This window comes from Monomorium pharaonis, chromosome 5 (assembly GCF_013373865.1).
Source record: "Monomorium pharaonis isolate MP-MQ-018 chromosome 5, ASM1337386v2, whole genome shotgun sequence".
Taxonomy (NCBI): Eukaryota; Metazoa; Arthropoda; class Insecta; order Hymenoptera; family Formicidae; genus Monomorium; species Monomorium pharaonis.
Genome location: NC_050471.1, coordinates 26,216,789 through 26,234,703, shown reverse-complemented (window position 1 = coordinate 26,234,703; position 17,915 = coordinate 26,216,789). Strand labels below are relative to the sequence as shown.

General features: G+C 34.9%; 1 protein-coding gene across 1 annotated transcript in view; it reads right to left on the bottom strand.

The window, feature by feature from the left end:
* LOC105835282 (interleukin-1 receptor accessory protein-like 1) overlaps window positions 1-17,915 on the bottom strand; it is a 213,935-nt gene that overhangs the window by 18,802 nt on the left and 177,218 nt on the right. The window contains exon 4 of the mRNA XM_036286834.1: window positions 216-349. Within this exon, the coding sequence (XP_036142727.1) occupies window positions 216-349 (134 nt within the window). The remainder of the gene's footprint in view (window positions 1-215; window positions 350-17,915) is intronic.

Below are 17,915 nucleotides of genomic sequence, written 5' to 3'. Positions count from 1 at the left end.
TATATTACACAAAAAAGGTAAACACTGGAGTGAAAACGCAAAAAATTAATCTTCAATAGAAAAATTACGCATCAACGCACACGTAAAAATATTTAAATCAAGATAAAAAAATTCGAAAATGTGTAATCGTGATTATTCTGTCCTGCTTTCGTTCAAAATCGTAGTTTTACGGTGGTAAAGAGGCGGTTGAGGGGATTTCGGATGGTTTTACTGACCTTGTCGGTACACGTGAGCCGCTAACGTGATCTCCTCGTCGACGCCGTTGCTGACTTCGCATTTGTACTCGCCGTAATCCTCGAGAGTGACGTCCTCGATCTCCAAGTAGGAGCCGATTATTTGATCGTTCTCCCTGCAAGTAGAAACACCCGGATAAAAACGATTAATAGTAACAGAATTTAATAACTGCACGTATAATTTAAAAACATTCGAGCTGTTTCTCCAAGAGAGGAATTTTAAAAAATTTTTTAATCTTTGAAAAAAAAAACAATTTTTTTTTTTAAATAAATAGAAGATATTGCGGCGTGTATACGTATATGTGTATGTATGAGGCCTAAAAAAAGTTTTGACAAATTTATTTACATGGTGATTCATTCAACCTTGATTTTGATTAATTCGGGATCTAAAAACTTTAGATGAATCATTCGACTTTTAATTAATCTCAATCAGATTGCATTGTCGTTCTTAATTTTCCGGAAAAATATAAAATTAAGGAAAAAACCAAATTCTTTTTTCGTAAAATACGGACAAAGCTTTTGTGCAATGTAAAAGAAATTTATAAATCATCATTGACATAGATGACCAAAAATAACATTAGTTTAAAAGAAAAAAACCCCAAAAATACGATAAGAAAAAACATAAAAAAATTTTTTTTTTTAATTTCAAATAACTGTTTAGGGTTAAAAATGCTAGATTTGACCAAATAAAAATTTAATTGCCAAAATATTGTAAAGCAATAAAACTATAAAATTATAAAATCGTATTAGGGAATGAAACTTCAACTGAAAGAAAAATTTAATCCTTACTCGATAAATTATTAATAAAACAAGTATTATTATAGTTAACAATTCTTTACATTTTTAATTATTTTAATTTATAAATTCAATATTTTCAAAGACGATACAGCTTAAAAGATCCGCAGCTATGATTTAAATAACCGTCTAAATTGTATTTCTTACGTGCAACGACATATAATCAATTAATTTTTGTTATCATTAAAAGAGTAATATTGTTCCAACAGGTATTTGAATAAGCAAGCCACAATTTCCATCGTTTATTTGCGTGCAAATCAGCACCAAAATGAGAAATACAGTAAAAAATAACCCAAGCGGTACGCATTGTGTAACTCCTGTCCCGCATGAAAAGAAACAGAACGCGTGGGCCATTTCCCGGATTTAATGAAAAATTTCGTCACACAGACGCTCGGGCGACAGGAGTTGTGCCGAGGCAGCGTTGTCGTCGGTCGCGTCCGGGAGTTTTTCAAATCCCCGGTTACATCTCGCGTCGGATATTGCGAGCGCGAAAGAGGCGCGCGACATTATATTGCCCTTTTTTCCCTCCCCTCATTCGCGTTTTGCAATCTAAAATGTATTGAGGCGCGTGCGTTTCGCGTCGCGCGGCGACGATTTCTCTCTCTTTTTTTTCCCCCTTTTTTCCTCCTTTTTGTTCGCTGTTGTCAACCGGACGGCCAACTCTCCCCTAGCCCAAGGGATAAAAATGGTAACCAAGATCCGTGTTTTATTCGGTGCGCGACGAAAGCCGCGAAAAGGGGGCGAGAGCGGCCGCGCCGGTTACATAATCGTTTAACGCACGAAACATTTCGCCGTGCTAATTTAATTACGAGTCGGTCCGACGCGGCCCGGTCCGGCCGCGCAATTAATTCTTACCGCGTAATTTCATTCATTCGGCCCATCCACGCCCCGCCCGCGGCGGCGCGGCCCAACGAAAGCGGCGAAACGCGGACGCGCGGCAGACAAATAAATTCGGCGTTTCGGAAATGAGCGTGCGGAAAGCACGGTGACGCCGATTAAAGCGCGACGGGACACGTTTCATTTTGAAAAACAACGGAGAAGGAAAGAGAACGAGAGAGAATTAATAATTTATTTCTAATGCGGACGTTGCGACGCGCGCGACGTAGTACCTGATAAAAAAATATGTGATATTTGCGACTGTAATTGCATAGTAAAATTATTACGGTCAAGAATATCATTTTTTGTAGGAACTATTATAATAATATTAGTAACAATAACTGTATACGATGCCAACTATGAAAAAATGGTACTATAAAATTATACAGCTTTAAAATGTAGCACATGGTTTTCATTACTAACATAATAATAATTACTGTAAGAATAATATTTCTAATGATAATTATTTTATTATGAAATTGTAATCACAACCGCAGCACATTTTTTTATCGGTGTACGAGGTTTTAGTTTTATGGAACGCACGCACAGGAGAAAATTCGAGGGTTGTTTTCCTATTCCAACTCAATTAGTAGTAGCTTTAATTCTTTCTAATGCAAAAATCACCCTACTTTTTTCTTGCGTAAACGCACGTACGATTAATTGGCGTGATTTTTACACCCTGATTGTAAGTCATTGCTAATTGATATACTATATATTATTATTTTATAATTTAATATCTGAAATTGTTATATCTAGATTTAAGAAGAAATTAAGAACTTATTAAACAAACGGAAGAAGTACTTTAAAAAGATTAATAAAGAGACTATTTAAAAAAAAATGAATAAATTATTTAATAAAATAATTGTGCAATTATATCTTTTTATTAGGCGGAAAATTAGACTTAAACAATTAGAGATATAAGTACTAAAAAATTTCTATACATCTCCAATACGAATTGTGTAATTTAAAAAATATTATATTTATGTAATTTTACATAACTTTTTATAGTGATAGTTCAATAGATCTGTATTATGAATATATAACTTGTTTCTATTGTACAAATTAAATCTCAGAGTCTTCGAATAAAAGGTATATATGAATTTTGGATTAATAAAAAAAAAAATTGCTGTAACGTAAGTTTCATTTTTTCCGACGCTGAGATATAAAAAACACTAATAACACTGCTTTCGAGTTAAAAAAAAATAATGTTCTCATAAAATTGTGTTACCTAACTAAATTCAAGTGATACGTATTTCCCCCTTCTGCCCCCTAAAAAATAATTAACAGAATGCTCGTAGAAGAAAATTGTTCTCGGATTGTCGAGAGTCTCGCGGATTTGTACCCCAGTTTTCGCGAGGCATCCGCGATTTTTCGACGAGCTGCCGCGAATTTGTGGAAACGCGAAAAGTTTGGGAAAACTCGCGTAACATCACTCCACGGCTACGAGGTCGGACGGTGTTACAGTGACGGTAGTACAAACTTTGCGTTCAACGCGTTTCGTGTGTTAATGCGAGAGAGAGGAAGAGAAAAAGAGAGAGAGAGAGAAAGAGGAGAGAGGGAGAGACAAATTCAACGTGAAGCGATGAACCTTTCGAATTTTTTCGACAGACTTTTGCACGCGTAACAATATAGTTCCACTATAAAAAAGTGTTTGGTATTTCTGACTACATTTGTATGCTAAAATAAATACTTATGGGGGCTACATTTTAACAGTTATGTTACGATAATGTTAGTAATAATAAAAATTTTACTATAAATGATAATAATTTTAAATATTATATAGTGTAACAAAATAGGATATTGATGGTAGAAATAAAATAAGCATTTTTATATAGTAAATGCGATTACAATTATAATATATATAATTACTTCTTTTAAGATTAACATTTATACTATTTATATTTAATAATAATAACTGCATCGTTATAATATAATCTGCATCGTTAAAATTATTATAAATGGACTATGAATTATAGTTAATTTATGACAAGTACAACCATCTTTATCTCTCGATATTCAAGATATACAATACAAATCATTGATATCCATAGAATGACGGATCATCAATCAATGACGTCATTATTTTCTTTCTTTTACACAACTATATAATTTGGAGAATTGACGTGCCGGAAAGCCTCGGAAACATGTATCGGTTAATTAATTAAAACTCGACTCTATTTGTGCCGATCCGTCCGATTTGCGGAATGATGAGAGTCGGCCTGAAAACTCGACAACCGGCATCCAGCGGAATCGGAGCACGCTCGCGTGCTCGACGTTTACGCGCTCGCGATGACATTTATGAGGATCGTGCGCATCGATCAGCGGTGCGGTCTTCTCCACGATTCGTCGGGCGCTTTACCGAATAAATCGCGCGTCCGCGATACTCGCACGGCATGGCACAATCGATGGCATCGAGGCGAGGTGAGTCACGTTCTGCGGATTCAATTCGACGGATCTCTCTGTCGCACGGCGAAGCACAGCTTGCGGTTCCGCGTCGCCGACTAGTCAGATTTAAAAGTTTCCGGATCGAGGGCTCAAAGGAAAAGAATGAAAAACAACTTTTATTTTTTTTAACTATAACTTTTATTTTTATAACGTAATCAACATTTATTCTCAATAATTTTTGTTCTCCTGAAACACGAGGTTTTCTGTACCGTTGAAAAGATATTTAAAAAAATCAGATATGATCTTTTAAAGATATTTTAAATTTTGGTTTAACCCTAATCCTACACCTGGGGTAGAATAAACCCCACTGGTTTTCGGATTTAATTTTAAACGTAATTCTTTGCTTAGCTTTATGAATTTTTTTCACTGTTTTAAATTTTAAATTGCCCCAAAATACCTTTTGGATATTATCTTTGGAAGTTTGAAGAATGTTAAAAAATTTTTTTAATCCAAAATATTTGATAATATACGAGTAATAATCATTGAAAAAAGCCGAGGTGTATTACACCCCTTGTGTAGAATACCGAATTATTTGATAGCGTGTAGAAATAAAATTTAAATGTTTAACATAGGTGATCACTTTTTCAAATCAGACTTTAATTTTGAAAATAAAAGATAATTACTAGAGCGGAAAATCGAACTGATCCAAGGACAAAAATTCGGTGTATTTTTTAGTGCCACACAGAGTATTTTTGTTGTATTTTACCACAGAATTTGCTACAAATTTTTTACCATGCGTGATAGTAACAGTAGAACAACTCTTGGCAATCTATTGAATATTACGAGCAATAATAAAATCTCTTAAAGTATAAAATATAAAATATAAAAGACGCTTTATAAACTGTTTAATTAAAAATTGTAACATTATAAAATGTTAACAAAGTAAAATTTTTATAAAATTAAGGACAAAATTGTCTTATATATCATGGCATATAATCATGGCAAAACGAAATTTGTCTTTATAATTATATAGTTAATTTAAAACATTAAAGAATCATAAACTTTTCAACACATTTTAAAATCATTAAAATTCAACTATATGGTTTAGTTAAAATAATTAAACATATTTTATATTTTACTGTGTTAAAATATAAAATATGTGTAATATAGAATATTAATATCTGTATTATTAATATCTATATTAATAAACAAAAGAAAATTCTTTGAAAAACAATGTCCTATAATGACTATAATGATTTTCAGAGTTCATAAAAAAATTTTCTTTGTGTATAAAAAAGTTGATTCATTGCTTTAAAAATATATTAAATTAAAATAATTATAAAATAAAAATGTTTTATTTCATTTTTCTCGTCTTTAAGTCAGAAACTCTTAAATTTTAATACGTAAGCCGGAAACTTCGAAAATCCGTGGAAAAGGAAAGAAAAGAAAAAAGAATCGCGAGACTTTCGAATCTTTCGATGGTGCCGAACAAACGATTTCGATCATCGACACGTGGATGATTCAGGATCGTCGTAATTCAGAACAATCGAGACGAAGGAGCGGGAGAGGCCTCCATTGGTTATCCGTTCTGGGTATCGCGGTGGCTTTTTATTCGATTAAAGTGCCGCTGGTAACACGGACGACCCGTTTCTACGAACGCTCTATAAATTCCGGCCCGTTAAGTTGATTAAAACTATTCCAATTGATGGCATCATACGTCGAACCGCCGCGAACCTTTCCCGCGAACTCTCGACGCTGATCGATCGATCGAATCACAACATTGTGTCCGGAAAATAAAACGTAACATTAAACTGTAGATTTTAGAACAGACAAAACTTTTTTAATGAAAGATTTTTTAAGTCAAGTTTGCAAATCTTATTAACTTGAGATTTTACAATAATTTTTATGAGCTTTAAAATTAATACAAAATTTTAAGTTAATAAAACTAGTAAATTAACTGATGGATGTTGTTTGCAGAAACATTTAGATTATTATTGTCATAAGACAAAAAACAGATATAGATAACAACGTTATTTATATTATTTTTATAATATCATTATATTATTATTTATATTACTTTTATAATACTAAAAATTGCAAATCTCGACGATTAAAAATCTGCGAAGAATTCCATTTTTTATCCGTTTCTCGTTATCGAGAAATTAAGCGACACTTTTACGTATTCGTACAGCGGTTTATTTCATATTTCAAATTTTTAATTAAAATAAAAATTACGACGAATATAAAAGCTATTTTCTTTATAGATACTACGTGGAACCAATGAATTAAAATCAAAGAGAGAAAGATAGAGAGAGAGAGAGAGAGAGAGAGAGAATAAAGTAACAATATGTAAAGAATGAACACAATTAAGCGTTTTTGCAGAAGAAATTGTTTTTAGTATGCATTTTTCATGACAACAAGAATAATTTTCAATAATAGTACAACTGTACCTACGTGTATTATTTAATTATTTAATTATTTGACGTCATAATACACAATTGATATATCGTGACACGTAACGTCGCGAATAATTACACGATAAATCACGTGTAACGTAGTGAATTTAATAATTATTATTGATGACTGTTTTGCCGATGAAATGATAGTCTTTCAGCCGCTTCTCCCTTATTTTCGCGAAACGTGCTCGCCGCGCGCTCGGTGCACATGCACAGTTTCCCCATCGGGGATCAGGTCGGCCGCAATTAACGGACAATTGTTGGCGCAATTGTCGCAACGATTGTTCGATTGCGGCGGGTGCGTCAGGAAAGCGGCATTTTTACTTGCAAGAAAATCACGAACTTCGCAATTCGCGGCCCGGCTGCGTTCGCGGTTTGATTTGCGTTCAATTTTAGCAATGTTTCTCTCTCTCTCTCTCTCATCCCCCCCCCTCCCCCGACGCGTATAATCCAGCTATCCAGTCGCATTTATCGGCTCGCTTTTTTCTTCCCCGAAAATTCACTTGATTCGCGGAAGATCGGACACGTTTGGAGAACACACGTGCGCGCACACTTTCTCCTCTCTCACGTTCGTGCGAATATTTCTTCGCATGCGTCGCCTGTAATGTCCGAACTGTAATGGGATACAATTGCGACGGTAGATTAAGCCGCAAGCACTCGCGTGACTTTTTTTCTGACGTGCTTTCATTTTTCCTTATACACCGAGGAAAAATTTATTACCGGAGAAAAAAAAACTTTCCCCGGCTTTAGTGAAACGTGTGTTTAGATACAACTATAGCAGCATTTTTCAAAGTACATATAAGAGATTGCATTTATTAAAATACTTACTAAAATGTTAAATATTAAATTTCATTTAAATATTATTTTAAGTTATTGTTTTTTTAATTAAAATATCTAGATTGAATATCTTAAAAATTCCTTTACTAGATAATAGGTGATACACTGTAAAGTATTATAAATAAATCCGATATAAATAAATTTTCAATAAAATTTATTTTTTAATTTTGATTATTCAATTTATTATACTCCAGTCTTTGAAACTTTTATACTTTAAACAATATTTATTTAAATTATTATAAATAAATCTAATTTTAATAAATATAGCTACTAAAACTATAATTCATTATATATGCAATTGTAATAATTGACAATTTCAAACGTCAGAAATAAAACAAATATTTTGCCGCGTCATAAATTTAATTACTAAACTTACAGTTTGCGGGTGTGAATCAGTTGAGGGACGAGAGTTCTTACACTAAATTGAATGGCGCGATTCCCCGGAATAAAGTGCACATCCGTAAGAGGCCGTGAGGCTCAGCACCCGGTCCCGCTTACGGGACATAAATAAAAAATAAGCGGCGGGGTTTCGCCGCTGCCGTTGGGGGGAATCTTCACATGGAAAGCACGTGCGATTTGCGGTCGCGATAGGTGCGAAGGTAAATTGGCCACGCCAGGACGCGACACGCGCATCGCGTGACGAATTAGCGCGTCCGCGCGGGGGCGATTATTCAGCGAGAGAGAGAGAGAGAGAGAGAGAGAGAGAGAGAGAAAGTGAGCGAGCACGCGACGATATTTCCGCGATTAACGGCCGCCCGGCTCGCAAATCCCATAAACTCTCTCTTGTAACTCAGAGGCGGGAAGGATGGGGAGGGAGGGGAATGTGACAAACGCGCGCGCCGCTAATTCAATTCGCGCGAATCGCGCGATCGCGTAAGCCCGATCGATCGTTTATGGCGGGACCGGTGTGTCGGAATTGGTGAAATCCGTTTGGTGGAATTAACGCGATCGCGCGTTTTATTAGGCGTGACGAGGCTCGCGTGCGTTTGACATCGATAACTCGATGTGAGATGTTTTCATTTTTGTTTCAACGCGAGACCCTTTTGTACACACCGAGGAAAAAAGAGGTGCGTGATATTTTTGCGGCTATAATAGCACAGTAAAATCCTAGTAATTTAATACTTCAATTAAGAACGTTAAGTTAAAAATTGAAGATTCGATTTACTTTAACTTTCTTTCAATTCAATTTTATAATATTCTTCAAAAAAAGTACAAATTCCTTTTTCAAATATACGTGTAATAATGAGTTTTTGGAAAATTTGCATTAAGTATATTTCAAGACTATTATCGAGAAAATATTCTTGATTAAACTATTACTTATTATAAGCAAAAAGAACAAACTGAGTAATCGCTTTTCTTGGCAGCAGGATAAATATTTTTCTGCGATACATTAATTACGTCGCGAGATGATCCTGTTGTATAATTTTTCACATGTTCGATCGATTTTTTACAGTTATTACAATTGACAAACTTTATTTTCGAAATTTCCATGAATCTCTACGAGTAATAAAAATTCTTTGATTTACATCAGACCGCGATTAGTCTGATCGGAACTGGAATTGCGAACGAGATATTTGATTTCCGCTCATTTGCGAGAAATAGTTTAGATTAAAAGGATCGGCGGGGGTATCGAGTTCGCGCGGGCGAGTGAGAAGCGACGTTCAATCGCGGAATTATTCGCCGGAGTTTAATGAACATTGCTGAAACAATGCGGTCGAATCGAGAGATATCTCTCGCTACAATTCGTCAGTTCTCTCTGCGTTTTATGTTACGATCTTCTTAGTTTCTCTCTCTCTCTTTCTCTCGTTTCCCACGTTTCCAATTTCTCCCGCGTAGTCTTTAACGTAACCTGCCGTTAAGATCGCTTAATTAAGCCGAGGGGATTCAATGCACGAATTTACGGAACGAGATTAAGCTTTTTTCTCCCCTCGTTCTCCCACATCAGCAATTAAATCATTGAGCCCGACGTGATTCCCCCTCCCCCCCCTTCCCTCGCCCCCGACCGTTCGGTCGATTTTTCTTCTTTCCTCCTTCCGCACACCGCTGTGTGTCAGAAAATCGCCGCGATTCTACGATCGCGCTGTTCTCTCCCGAAATAACGAGAATCGCAGGTTAATGCCTCTCCCGTGATTTTTTTTTCATCCCCTTCGCGCGTTTCGCTTCTTCCGCTGCGCTCGCCCTTTTCCGGCTGGCCGGTCAGTCCTATTCCAGCCATTAACGCGTCAAATCTCGCGCTGCTTGCGAGCGTTTTTTTTTCCCCACCCCTGCCCTCCCGCCCCCCTCGGGGCGGATTACGTGGCGTTTTCGTTGCGAGCAAATCGATAATCTCGTTCTATTAAAAAGAAAAATAGTTTCGTTCGATGAACGTAGTCTACAAGTCACGGCAGAACAAGGGAGAGAGAGGGAGAGAAAGATAGGGGAGGGTGGAGCGACGATACGAAACGAATAACGAATTCGGACCGCGAGATCGCGAATGTGGTACACAGGAGATATCGATAATTCGTATCCCGGAAAGGACCGATCTGAGATTTGCGTGCGAGAGAATTCGCGGAATTAGATTTCGGAAATTATTTTCCCCGGGCGTTGCAGATTGTGATGTACAGTTGGAATACCTATACCGATTTTCAATTAAAGACTTTTATTCAGACAATATGTAACTGGAGAGAAGCGTTTGCTCTTTTTTTAAATATAAATTGATATTAAAAAATACATTATTTTTTTACGCAATTTTCATCGATAACTACAAAGTGTGTGTTGTTTCAGTCTCTATATTTAAACTTTTCTAAATGGCTAAAATTTTAATAACTAAATATTAATTTAACATTAAAATTAAATAAGGAGAGGAAGTCTTTTTTTATCAAAGCAAATCTTAATGTACTTTTATATTAATTGAAAAAAAAAACATTTTTCATATCGATCTAATTTCAACTTATTATTATTAAAATTAAAGTCACAATTAACGTATGCGTAAATTTTTTTTTTTGTGAACCTGTAAATATGCATCGAATGTTTTGCTCGCCGGTGGTCGTTTATTTTCTGGTTTGCCCGGTTTTCCTATCTCAATCCCATCACTACATCGAATCGGCGTTTCGTCGCACATGCTTTATTTCGCTCTTGTCCTCGTCTCCTCTCTTTTTTTTATTTTCACAGAGACACCTGGCATTAAGCCCATTGTCGAGTTCGATGCACGTTGGTAGAGTTTTAATTAAACCCACAGACACGACCTACCCGAGCATGCGTTCCCTCCCCCCTTCCGATGTTCGATGTCTTAATTAATTAAATATCCCTCGAGGATTATACGCGTTGCTGAATACCCTATCATTGGGAGAGATATCAATAGCGCCGGTGTCAACATAAAAGCCGCGCAAAACGGAAATCGGACGAAGTGCAAAAACAAAAGCGAAAGAGTCGAAGGCACAGGGGAAGTTTGCCGAAATCGCACCATTTTTCACATAAAAAGCTTACAGCGAGAGAAAAAAATTAGTTGCAGTAACTATAATATTACTATAATTTATAGTAGGTTTTGGACTCAACCGTATTTTTATAGTTATTCAATACAGATTATAATTTGTTTAAACCATATTAAAGTCTCGTAATCATAATGTTGGTCTACGCAACTTATGATATGGTTGCCATAATGAAGATTTTAATATAATAAGTTGTAACATAAAACAATCACTAACATATGATTATTATTATCAATATTATAATAATGATTACTGTAAAAGTGATATTCCTATCTATAATTATTTTACTATGCAATTATAGTCGTAAATATCACATTTTTTCTCAATGTGTAACTCAGAAATGATAAAGAACATTTTTAAGTTCTTTGTGTCGTAAAGTTCTCAATATTTCCCCTTTCCTGTGTAATTTCTTTCACAATTTTTTGCATTATTATAATATAACGTTTTAAAATAAGGAATTTTTTTATAAGTCTGGAAGTGGTGCGATTTAGGAAGACAAGTTCTTCCAAATCTCGCAGTGATTCTTCATCGTTCACGGGATCTACACTCCACGAGCTCGTTCCATTCCACGTAAAACTTCATTCCGATGATGTATATTGCAAAAATGTTCCTTTTTTTGTAACAAAAATGCCGTATAGTTTTTTCATTCCAGTCAATCTTATTTTACAATCCCTATATGGTTTTCAAAAGCACACGAATCATAAATTCTGGACGCCATTTCCGCTGTAAAAAAGCAACTATTTATATCGCGATAGCCGAAAATTGCGATTTATAGGCACCATCGAGACGTTCAGATTTGCAGATCCCTCTCAGTTTACTAATAAAAAAAAAATAGTTGCGGTAACTATAATATCACTATAATTTATTATCATTTTTAGACCCAATCATATTTTAATAGTTATTCAACTATTAAACATATAAGCTATAGTTGGTTGAAATTATATTAAAATTCTCATGATCATAATATTGGTTTATGCAACTTATGATACGGTCGCTAACCAAAATGAAGATTTTAATATAGTTAATTGTACCATAAAATAATCATTATAAGCATTTATTATATAACTATATATAAATATATAGTTATTATTACCAATATTACAGTAATAAAAGTGATATTCCTAACTATAATTATTTTATTATGCAATTATAGTTACAAATACAACACATTTTTCTATCAGTGTTGTATGTGTTTCTACACATCGGATATCTTCTCGCCGTATTTTGTTATTATTCCTCATTAGCTTTATCAAGTTCGGATCCGGAGGAACCCCCATTCCCGCGAGTGAAGTCGTCTTAGATCCGAGTCGTTTAATAAAGAGGATGGAGATTACGTGCGTTACACACAAAGCCCTCTCCCTCCGTCCCGTAGTGCGCTTTACAACGCGTAATCTCCATTTTCATGGAAAAATAAGCTCGCTCGGAAAAATAAGCGCTCCATTTTTCGCAATAATCTCCGCCCGTTTGTACCGGCGCGGCGCTTCGCCCCGGCCTCTTATATCGCGTTCCGGTCGGGCTATCGATTCCAGAATAAATAAACTTATTCCATCAATCTACCTAAAAAAAGGGATACCGGCTCCGCACACATTCTCTCTCTCTCTCTCTCTCTCTCTTCCTTCGCCCTCGTTCGTCTCCTATTTGCAAAGCTCAAGAGGGACGACGACGACGGGTCCGGTGATAGACCGAATTACCGGCTGCTGCGAGTAGATACGGCCGAATCGACAGCTACCTCGCGACCATAAATCTTGTCTTATCCCAGACCGCCAGATAGAGATGAATTACTCGGTCCCGGCGGCGCAACGCGGCTCTATTAACGCAGACTGCATTCGAATGCAAATCGGGGTGCAATGCGGATTACTTCACCACCGACGCGCCGCGACTCGACGCGACGCGAACCAGACGAATTGTTCGCGATTACATCGCGCGAATCGCATTCTTGCGACGATATTCTCGTGTGAAATATGTATCCCTCTCTCTCTCTCTCTCTCTCTCTCTCTCTCTCTCTTTCACGAGTACGATTAATGTGATATTTGATGAAACCTCAAGCTTCATACACTGCGATATTAAAAAAATATAAAATGCAAAAGAATACACGAGCACGATGTTAATAACGACGGTATTCTATATCCTGAAACTACAGCGCGTCTAGTATAACAATTAGACATATCTCCGCACAAGAATATCTAGTTTTACCGACAAAATATACAGCACGAGGCCGTAAATTTTTTAACGCGACGAAACGAATCGGTGTTAAATTCGGTTATCGGATTTGCGCATAAAAAATTGTTAATTAAGAATTTAAAAGAATTAAAATTTAATCTGATCTGACGATCAGATTTAGTTTCAATTGATTAAATTCTAATCTGTAATTTACAGTCGTCAATCTTCACACAAAAAAATAATTGTCTTTCAGAGCTTTTTTTTCTTTCTATCTTAAAATATATTTGTCACAACTTGAAAAAATTTATTAATACACATACTCATAAAAAATTACATTCTTTAAAAGAATATGACAAAATTATATCGAGAAAATGTTGAAATAACAAGTAAATTTTGATTAAGGTATTGAATTCAGATTATATTCTGTGATAAACTTATAAAATATTTAAAATAATTACTTAATTCAAGTAATTTTTCCAGTAAATAATGGGAGCATTGAAAGACTATTAAGAAAATTTTCTTTGTAAAGATAATAATCGTAAAAAGAAGGAAATTAAAAATTAAACAATCGTTTTCTTTTCGCGAGAATACTTTTTTACGTATGGTTTTACGTAAGGTCATTACATCAGTCGCTGAACAGTCAGATAAAGGACAATTTATGAAAAATATTAAAATAATAAAAATTAAAAATACTAAATTACACAGAGAAAATTTTCTCTTCAAATTTATCCTCAAAATCTGGTAATTGTGGTATAATGTGTGATTTCGAGGAATTTTACCATACTTTTTAGTAAACTTTAATATACTTTTAGTAAATGTTACTAAAGGTATAGAGTAACTTTTACTAAAAAGTATAGTAAAATTCCTCGAGGTCACACATTATCCCATAATTATCAGATTTTGAGGGTAAATTTTAAGACAGAATTTTCATATTTTGATGGGTAAAATGTCACTTTTCTTACACAAAAATGTAATTATATTAAGTAATTTTATTTGTTTACTGGTGCAATGATTCTAGGCTTTACGCATCTTTAGTAAATTCACCGAAGTCATCTGTTCCATCGATTTGCAATGCGATTCTCCCATTCGGCGGTTCGATCCGTATTAAAATTCGAGTTACCAAGTAATTTCAAGTTTCAAATTAGATTAACACGATCCTCCCGGAGCGATCTTGAAGAGATTAAAACCGCGCACGCGTTCATAATTGCTACGGGCAATTATTCTGCTCTCGTTATCAAACGGCGACCAATCGACCGATGATTACGGACGTCATCGCGTGTCACGCTCACCGGCAATAATTCGCTGTCGCATTATTATTCATGTCTTTCCTGCAGCATCGCGGTCCATTTAACGTATCAATGTCGCGCGCTACGATGGGACGTCGCGCGTCGCGGAAAATATATGTGATTATCAGTAATACGTATAGATTTCTCCTACAAAATACGTCATCAAAACATGTAACGATTCGAAATTGGCACGCGTTTACTTTCTCTTTCTAGAGATGTTAAAAGGACGACGGTCTGCAGTTTATGATATATCTTGAAATCCGGTTTCTAGCTGTACGCAACGAGTACATTTATTAATGATCCGTTAGCAATATGCAGTACACGATGTAATATTATTTTATTTTTTTGTGTTATCGTTTGAACTAAAGTTATTTTCGTTTTCGATCAATCGCTAAATTTATCTAGAGATTTTATGTAAATTCACGTTAATTCTCTCAAGCACGTTTTAAATTAAATTTGATCCTATTAGTAATTAAATCATTTGACAGATACACTACTTATTAAAATATCATTGCCATATTATTATCATTATTTCGCAGTTATTACTTATTAAATACTATTACTCTTTAATTTGCAAATTCAGTAGATTATAATATTATTATATTATGTAATATTTATATATTATTGTTTAACATGAAATTATTTTCGCTTTCGATCAATCAGTCGTTAGGTATCTAGAAATTTTACTCAAGTTTATGTGTGTATGTACATTAATTCCAATCGTGTTTTTATTTCTCCTCAAACTAAGTTTAATCTCTTTTCATATCCTAATGTAATTTTCTTAAAATTTCAGTTCTTTTCTAATTTATGCTCTTTAGTGATGCGCTACTTATTAAAACGTTATCATTTTCATTATCGTTCTGCCATTAAATACTATTATTACTTTCTAATTTGCAAATTCCTTCGGCCTTCTCCTCGTCAGAATTCAATAAGGATTCGGATTACGATTTACGACCGGTCGCCGATCGAATCTTCCTCTTCATCGAGCGACCTGATCGAGACCTTCTCCTTGATAAATAAGGATCATCCCGGCGGTTCGTGTGATGAAGTAGACAGGACAAGTTTGGCAGCAGCTACAAATTTCTGGGGGCTGCGCAGCCCATAGCGGTATCTCGGGCGCGAGGCCCATAAACTCGCGCCATTAATCATTTTCCCCGGGGTGGAGTGCATATTACTACCGAAGGGGTTCTTAACCGATCGGTCGGTGATGAGTTATCGATATTACGTGCGACTCCTACCAACAACCGGCACCGGGTTAGTAGACGAGCGGAGCTTTATGACCGAAATTTGTAACGGGGTGTCCCGAGAAGACGTACGGCACTTCGTCCTACCGGGAAGAGAAACCTGCGAGACTGTACTTTGACGAGAGTAAATGCGCGAGGATGCACGACTGTTGACGCTGGTACGAGCACGAGATGAAAACCAAATAATTATTTTCCCCTGTGTAAGCGTAAGATCGTACTGTATAAAGAGAGACGTAAGGGAAAGGTAGAACCGCCTGATAAAAATATATGTGGGAGGAGAATCCCAAAATCTTTATCTCTCTTAAAAATATTTTCACTTTAACTCGTGAAAAGCGGGAAATGCTTCATCAATCATTCCACTTTGAGAAATTTTGGATTTCTCAATTACGTAACGCAACATTTATTTACATAATTTTTATTAAATTTAGATCTCTAAATTTCCAATTATTAAATTTATGAATATATCAATTATAGTATTTTTTTACTAGAGAAAAAGATGGAATTATGCCAAACGTTTTTTACAATAACTTTGTTAGCAATCACTATTTTAAATTAAAATTTAACAATTATATCCATTGGAGTGTTCGTCCATAGATTCTAAACTTAAAGTTATAAACATATTTATTATATTAATTATTGTTTACAAAAATTTTTGAAAAACTTTAATTATCACAAAACGTAAAACAGGATTGTACAAACATTTATCTTTTCAAAATATTATTTCTAGTTTTTGTTAAAAAAAAAAATACTATCCAAAAGCAAAGAAATCCCAGTTATCATAGATATGAATTAAATTCGAATATTTATTTTTAATTTGCCAGGAAATATTTCACTCATCCGCGTGTGTTTTCGACTTTCTTCCTTAGAATTTCTCTATTCAACGTTACCTCCTTACTGTGAAAACGCGAGGCTTGTAAATCACATTAATTAAACGAATTAATCTCTCCCCCGAGTTACGCGAAGATCGTAGCTACCGTGGATTTTAAACTACGTACTAATCGCGAGTAACTGTAAAACGATTTTTAGCCACATCTTCCTGTCAGACAATTAAAACGACTGATTCGAACCGTTTCTTCTCTTTCTCGATCCGTCTCGTAGGGATAACTCGGCGAGTTGGGTTTCGCAATTTCTTCGGGGAAACCGTTTCCAGGAGAGGTTTATCGTTATCGACGAGAGAACAGCATTGCCGGGCTGTTGCTTGCCGAGCCGCGAAAAGGCCGGCCGTCCAGCCATAAAACGCGATTTCGTCGCTCCGACGCACAGTGCATCCCCCGTCGATGAAATTCTGACAAAAAATACTTATCGGTTTCCTATCGAGTTTTCCGTCCCTATTACGGGGGGTTCGTAGAGAGAGGCGATGAAAATAAACTTCACGAGTATCCAGTTTTTCCAAATATCGAAGTCTGAATTTAAAGCGCGAAATAAATCTCGCAAGATAATAGCAAGTCTCCGCGACGAAGTGTTGGAAAATAAAACAACCTCTTGTGCTTTTAGATTTTTGAAGTGACCTACACGGAGAGAATTTTCTTTTAAAATTTACCTTGAAAATCTAACAATGGTGGGATAATGTGATACTGTTTAATAAAATTTACTAAAAGTATAGTAAAATTTACTATGCTTTTAGTATAATTTACTAAAAGTATAGTAAATTTTACTAAAATAATAAAATTCCTCGAGGTTACACATTATTCCACAATTACCAGATTTTGAGGGTAAATTTGAAGAGAAAATTCTCTCCGTGTAATGAAAAAAAAAAAATACTAATACACATATGTACATATGTAACAATGTATAAAAGATAAACCAAGTTTAAATTTTATCGACGAAATGTAGGGGAGAGTTAATGCATACTGGTTTAAATCCCACGAAATCTAAAATTTAACAAAAATTTTACAAATAACAACTTGTTTTATGCGCGCTAATAGCACTTCAAAAAGATTAAATAAATTAAAATTATTTTTTGATCAATTTATATAACCAATAATAAAACAATCACGTAACTTTATACCAAATTTTTATAAAGGAAATTTATTATAGAATATTTTACATTCATTGTATATAATATTTAAAGTTGTTATAAAGATTAAATCGATATTTTTGTAAAATCTATCAAGTGTCTAAATTAAAATAATAAATTTTATTACAATAAACGATATTAATGTAAGATTGATAAGTA